This window comes from Aegilops tauschii, chromosome 5 (assembly GCF_002575655.3).
Source record: "Aegilops tauschii subsp. strangulata cultivar AL8/78 chromosome 5, Aet v6.0, whole genome shotgun sequence".
Taxonomy (NCBI): domain Eukaryota; kingdom Viridiplantae; phylum Streptophyta; class Magnoliopsida; order Poales; family Poaceae; genus Aegilops; species Aegilops tauschii.
The window spans coordinates 548,350,234-548,357,393 of record NC_053039.3 but is presented as its reverse complement, the minus strand read 5'-3'; the positions used below and the strand labels follow the sequence as shown (position 1 = coordinate 548,357,393).

The following is a 7,160-nucleotide window of genomic DNA, read 5'->3' as shown; positions in this document are numbered from 1 at the left end:
ATGAGGGGACCTGCTCCGCCGCCGGAATCAGCAGAGATGGTCCGGGAGATCCTGCTCAAGCTGCCGACCACGGACGTGGCCCGGTGCCGCTGCGTCTGCAGGCTATGGCGCGGCGTCGTCGCCGAGCCCACTTTCAGCAGCCTCCACGCCGAGGCCGAGACAAATGGCAACCACGTCTCCGCCGCGACGGAGGCCCTGCTCGTCACGGAGACCCGGGAGCACGGCAGGCCCGAAGAGGCCAGCTTCTCCATCGTCTCCTCGTCGACGCCCAAGCCCATGCCGCACTGCATCACAATCCCCGGCGGCTACAGCCTCTCCAACGTCTGCAACGGCCTCCTCTGCTTCGCGTTCGACAGCGCCGAGGCGCCGGCGTTCATCTGCAGCCCCGTCACCGGCGAGACGGCAACGGTTCCCACGCCCGTGGGGAGGAGGCTCCCGGAAGGCACTGTGTACCATCACTACGCCTTGGGGTTCAGCCCTTCCACCAAGGAGCACAAGTTGTTCCGGTTCTCCTTCCCGCCATCCAATTCCCCCCTCGGGAACAAGATCGACCAGAGCGTGTGCACCTTAGGCGGCGGCGGTGGCGGCGGGTGGCGTCGTCGATCTTTCTACTCCCAATCCAACCTGATGCGCACCTTGCCGCCGGTGCTTGTTGATGGGAGTCTGTACCTGGTTCAAGCACGGGGACGCCTTGTTCAAGCACGGCACGAGAGGGCGCTCGCCGGAGCGGTCTCCAGAGGCTGATTGTCCTCGATGTGCCCTTCGACTCCGGCTGCCGCCAACGCCATGGAACTGCAAGTGGAACATTATCGGGGGTTATCGCCCCAGCCTGCTCTCGCCTCTTACCTTGGCCGCGCCGCCGCCGACTTGGGACGGCGAGGAAGAAAGACGAAAGTTCCAGCATGCCATGTTCGTTGCGCTGGGACAACACGAATGAAAACATCACGTACGTTCCTAGTTGCATGGTCGAACTCGTCATAACATTCCTAGTTGCATTACCATTAGTTACAGTTTATTTTCTTGAGAAACTAGCTTTCTTTTTGGTATGTTTCTTTAGCCGTTCTCCTTGTTAAGGAAAGCCTTCATGACTGGTTCTAAAGCAGGTTATGGACATCGGGTGCATTGTCTGCGAATATTATCACATTTGCTTCATTTTTATGCCAGGGAAATTACAGATTGTCAAGAAAAGAACACAGAATGAAGCAAACCTTAATTTGGTCTTGGAAGCAGTATAGTTGCTAACTGACAGACAGGGTGGTCTTCAACGAGATGTTTTTTTATTAGTCTAATATGTTCTTTTCTTGTTAGCAACAGAAGAGAAATATCAACTTAAGGTAATGAGCAGAAAGGAAATTGTCAATAACCAAATTCTCTCCATTCTACTAAAATACACAACAACAAAAAAAATAAGTACAGAATACCTTTAAATCTAATCACAGTATTTGTGGGAAAAGAATTACAATATACAATATATCATATACAACAAATACAGGCACAAACCGGTTCCTAGATCGTCTCATTCTGAGAGAGCAATATACCCTGTGTACTAACCCTCCAATGCTTTTCGGCTCAATGTAAACCGACCACCTATGCAATGTGCAGTGATCAATGTCTGACAGGTCGATGAATCGCTATCAACAGTTTGTTGATAACAGAACAGCTGGGAGGCATGAACATGGCTGCCTTAGTATCCCGTCATTCAAGAAGCTTGTTGCATGTGCAGACGCCTAACGCTGCAGCTAGATGCCATGCAGCGTGGATGTAAGGGGTCTGCGGGAAAACATCATCGGCGATGAACAGCGCACCACCCAGCAGAGACGACATCCTGTGCAGGTTATGTGCCGTCTTGAGCTCTGGCTCTGTGGATGCTCGTTTCGCAAATGAAACCTGGGGCAGAAGAGAACTCTTGTGTGTCATTTCGAGGGAAAGACTCATAGATGAATATGTTAAGAACCAAAGAAATAAATCCTCCCTAGGATGGTCTATTATTCTGAAAGTAACATGGCTGGAGAGCTTGGAAAAAATACTTGCCTCCATCATCCCAGTGTGGAGGGCTGTGACCATCAAGGGCTGGAATGGTAGGAGCAACGTTGATGCTGCCATTAGTAATCTTGGATGTTCATCCCGAAGCGCTCTTGTTAGGCACTGTGTGAAGAAGATCGAATACTTCAGACAGAAGTTGCAGTCATAATATAATGCTAAAAAAAAGCAAGGTACAAGCTATAAATCAGGCTGCCACAAGTGCTGATGTAGCAAACATACAAACATAAAGAAGGTTATCACATGCAGATCTCGTAATATTCAAGTAGTAGTTCATTTGATTACAATTTTACAAGACACTGGGATGCTGCTGATAGCCTGATAGCTTATTAAGCAGAATGAACACATCAAGTTTGGTTACATTGAATAGCGGCTCTTCTTGCTTAATATGCATCTATGAAGGTAACATATATTACGATGTACCCATTACCCTATAAACATATCTTACTTACCAGTGTTGTAGTGGCGATCATTGTGTAGTCTGCCCACCGCATGTATTTTCTGATTTCCCCTCGTGAAGTATGATACAAGCTAGATGCAACTCCAACTCCAATTAGTGAGTTAGCATAAAGTGTAGTATTCAAGGTCTTTCTGCAGAACTGGCACATGACCGTTAGTTGAAAAATGGCTATGCATCGAAAATGCAATAAGGAGGCAACCTTTGAAGAAGCAATCTAGTTGTTCGTAGATGCACTTGCCTTGGTGTCTGCAGTCCAAGAAAGATGAAAGGAAGTGATGTGACGACATTAGCAACAGTTTCAGCTACATTTTTATCACCTGAAACAAAATTTTATTTTTAGGAATTAAGTTACCAAACGAGATACTATGTTGATTGTCTGAATTGTGTGATTACTTGACCATACATGAGAGACTACAGTGAATAGGCTTCAGGCATGGGGGTCTCTGTCGCCAGAGTTGCCTGCAATTACAAGACAAAGCATTAGGTGATGCGCAACTATTTCATACTAGACACCATTCTAACAATTGTCTGGATGGTGTCCATAATGATGGGGACCGAAAACCCGAAAGCTTACTTGATCTTCAAACTTCGAGTCATGCCGACACCCCCCTGCTGCTCCATAGCTGACGAATCCATAATGCTTGTTTTGATAGCTTCATCATCACTGTACGGTGACCGGCCCGCAAGTTGTACCCCATAGAGGCCATCCAGACCCCCAGGAGGTCTTCGATCTGCTTGAACTCCCATTTACTTGTCCGGCCGGCGCGTACTTGTTCAACTAAGCAGAACAGATAATTTTCCTGTGCGGAAAATAGTTGCGCTGAGATATTGTTTAGAGATGCAATTTTCTGAACTTTTCACAACAATAACACATGAGTACTACAATGTGTGGAATATTTTTTGGTGTGCCACAAATAATTAAAATGATAGAGCTGATCTGAAACTATCATTTTAGATAAAAGGTTATTCGTGATCCATTCGACCTTCAACATGACCTCTTTCGGCATGAAAAATATGGAATTATGGTTATCCTGTTCTACTATGTCAGCTATCAGATTATTATCAAAGCGCTATCAGGTGCCAATACTAAAAGGTCTTGTGCCCACTTACAAGTTTTTTTAGCAAACAATGACCACCATATGTTGCTCATGTAACTACCAGATTAGCTGAGTGGCATTACGAGGCCGTCTGTCAGGATTTACCATATTGTTGCTATCAGACTGTAGAAGATAACTACCAGGTTGTCTAGGTGTTATTACCTGATTGTTCCTTGGCAGTCAGCCAGTCACCATGCTTTTGCAACTAGCAAGCAGATTATGTAGGTGATATTACCAGGTTGTCTAATTAGCAGTTATCATGCAGTCCAGATATGTAAGCAGATGAAAAAGACGACACAATTCCTTCCCCTCTAATGACATCGGTAAGAGAAACGAAATAAAATCTGTATACATCCTGCAGACCAACCATGGAAGCTAACCGAGTTTGCAGGCATGGGCATAAAACTACTTGTTGGCGAATGGCAACAGGGGCAGCGAGGTGGCGTATTTACCTCCGTGTGGGCGGTGGCCTTGCACCGCCGCTGGGGTCGAGCTCCTCCCAGGGGAGCCGACGGCCGACGCTGCCTCCTGCAGCTCACGCGCCCGCTCAGCGCGCGAACCGCCGCCTCGGCCGTGTCCACCCCTCTCCCCCTCCTCGCAGATCCAAGGAGAGCAGCGGTTATTCACCCGGATCTGGTGAGAAACGGGGCCGGCGGAAGCTGTGCTCTGCTCTGCTCTGCCCTGCCCAGGTCGGCCAAGCTGAAGGTTCAAGAAGCGGGATGTGTGTGAGAGGGAGGGAGAGACGCGTCCCCGTCACCGGTTTGGTGGAAGCGCCGAGGTGGCGGAGGTTTGGGTGGAGCAGAGCGCGCGGGAGAAAGCGGCCGACACACGGGAGCGCTGGCGGTGTCCGGACGCGGGCGGCGGGGTCGGCGTGCGCGGTGGACCTTGGAGGCCGACGGGAGGGAGGGGAGTGAGTACGGCGCAGCTTCGTCGGGACCCGGCGCTTGGTGGGACCCGCAGTCAGTCATACAAGAGACGCAGGCCCGGTAACTTGGTCTTGGATGTGCTGTGCCCACACCGGCCAAAAGTTTGGCTGCCCTACCAAATTTTGGCCATCCTTTCAACTCGCAGATATTTTTCTAAAAAAATTGATCAAATCAGGGCGAGTGATTCGCTCGCAACAAATTGGCAAGCCAACTCTGGCCGACATTAGGTAGGGCTGGTCTAGTCATCAACCGAACATACCCAAACTCAATCCAGCTAGCTCAAAAAACATCTCAATTTGGAAAACTGGATGACCAACATTTCGGGTATGTTCGATTTGTAGCCAATGTGCACCTTACCAATTTTTTAGTCATAACCAAAACTTTGGTCTTGGTTTGAGTGGTTGTCCTTTTTTTTCCAGCTATACAAATGGCTTTTTACCAACTCTAGTATCCTTTTTTTTTGCGAGAAAACTTCTGGTATCCTTTTGAATTCACGGAATTTGTAAACGCATGAATAGAAAAAACATAGGGTATGGAGTTACATGCCATATTACAAAATTAAAATGAGTGTTTGATTGTGCGTGGGAAAAACATAGAATTCTTCACATGAGGTTGAAGTGGACGAAATTTGTGAAAACTATCATAAGAAGAAAATGCCTATAGGTTCTATAATACTCCTATGAATCAAACAGCTCACGTAGAGAAAAAGATCTTAAGGATTAGAATCCTGCAAAATTCCTTTAGAAATCTTTTGAATCAAAGAGGCTCAAACCAAATATGTCGTTTGTTCTGCGGGGGTGCCATGTGCTGCATTTGAAGAGACTGGTGTGCTCGGTACAACGGCGTAGAAACTAGTGAGGCTGTCGGGGTAATGGAAACCGGGGTACTATGCTCTCTGGAGATATCTGGCTCCCATCTTCCTTACCTGATAACTGAGAACAATATCGCTAATAAAAGTTCTTGGATTCGATCACCTGCCGAGGATTTAACCGCTGGGCGCAAAATATCATCCGAGAGGAGGGAGAAGTCATCCCTGACGATACCAAGCCAGCAGAGCCTCGAGCATCCCCCGTACTTGATGCGAAGGTCGGATGACCTTGCAGAACACTCCACCGACCGGGCATTTAATGCCCACCCAGGCTATGTATCGTAGCCTGTCGCAGGCCTACAAAAGTAGGCCATCATGACAAAGACCAAGGCCATCGTCTCGAGCCGGTCAGGGTTGGATCTCGTCGGTCAGATTGATTTGACCCAACCCTGGCTCGTTCTTTGAACCAAAGGAGGACGGTGCGATGCGTCACATCATGAAGAAGCACTAGAGCACTTGACACTTCGCAGTGCCAGGTCATCTACTTTACAACGCCGAGGAAAAGTTCCACGCAACGCCTACAACTATGTATACCCGTTCACATGAGATTAGACGACCACTGTGGTACCCCCAGGCCTATATAAGGGGAGGATCGAGGTCAATTAGAGGACAACGAGAAACACATAGCACAACCCGCATTGAGCTCACTAGCATACACCCACCAATCCCAAGACAAGCATCAAGTAGTAGCATCATCTAGAGAAGGGGAGAAGAATAGATTTAGGAGTGCTCGGGCACTCTAGATTTGCCCCCGACCACCACTGGTCTCACCCCGACCACCGTATTGTAACACCTCAATCACGTGTACTCCTCCATTCCATATCAATACCAACAGGAAGTAGGGTTTTACGCTAGCATGGCGGCTTGAACCTATATAAAATCCATGTGTCCTTTTGTGATCTTTTGATCGTGGATTGACAAAGTGTTTTAACCCCTGGTTGAACTCGTAAATACGTGGTATCTTTGATCCCTGGTGTCCTGAGTACACACTCCGGCAGAGGCCATCGCCCGCTGGAGTGAGGTCGGGAGAATGGGGTTGGGAAAGGCGGCATATTGGACAGAAGAGACATATTATGAAGACAACATGTTGCTCATGGAGCTCTCCTCTCCCGTACGTTCACGACACCTCATCGCCATCGATTGAAGGAGAGGTTGGCACCCTTGACATCCCCCTCACTGGTCGATAGGGAGGTAGTATGTGCCACACACCCAGGATAGTGGACCGCCATTATTGTGGTCAACCATTGATGAAGAGGGGTTGCGGGTTCGACCCACAAAGAGGGTGGTGTGGAGGAAGGTTGTAGGAGGGAGGAGGCACAAGCCACATGCCAGTTAGAGAAGGCGATGTCGTTGAAGAACGAGCAATGCAAGGCGTCTGGACTAGCACAAGGTTGGGCAAGAGGACTCGATCGGGAAAGAGGCACTTTAGTCTTTTTCCAATGACTTGAGAGTTGTCATTCACTGTGTTGCCGGCCTAGATTTCGGCGAGGCCTGATGGAAGAAAGAAAATGGAGTGGTCAAAGTAAAAATGGTCCACTACATTAGTCCAGTCTGAAAATGTATCTCGCTAGGAGTGAGTACCTGAGTACTCATGTTTTTAACCGACCATTCATGCTTTAGTGAGTTAGAGAATTTTCAAAAAGAAATTACTAAATTGGAACGAGAAGACACCAAAACCGTTGACCATTAGTCTTCCCTAACTCATGGTGGTATTGTCTTATCCTTTGAGCAGCAGACGTGCCACGATGGTGCACTTCTGGAACACTGTG

The 7,160-nt window shown here is 48.2% G+C and overlaps 2 protein-coding genes across 2 annotated transcripts; one reads left to right on the top strand and one right to left on the bottom strand.

The window, feature by feature from the left end:
- Positions 1-744, top strand: LOC109747174 (F-box protein DOR-like). The gene has a single exon (XM_020306260.1). It carries the CDS (start codon positions 1-3, stop codon positions 742-744), a length of 744 nt encoding a protein of 247 aa, XP_020161849.1.
- A 609-nt stretch (positions 745-1,353) lies between these two features.
- On the bottom strand, positions 1,354-4,456 carry LOC109747178 (uncharacterized). The gene is made up of 7 exons (XM_020306263.3): positions 4,050-4,456; positions 3,075-3,300; positions 2,904-2,959; positions 2,739-2,817; positions 2,493-2,631; positions 2,032-2,145; positions 1,354-1,887 (listed from the first exon to the last, which is right to left on the bottom strand). Exons 2-7 carry the CDS (start codon positions 3,245-3,247, stop codon positions 1,696-1,698), a joined length of 753 nt encoding a protein of 250 aa, XP_020161852.1. The 5' UTR covers positions 3,248-3,300; positions 4,050-4,456; the 3' UTR covers positions 1,354-1,695.
- Between the last annotated feature and the right edge of the window lie 2,704 nt (positions 4,457-7,160).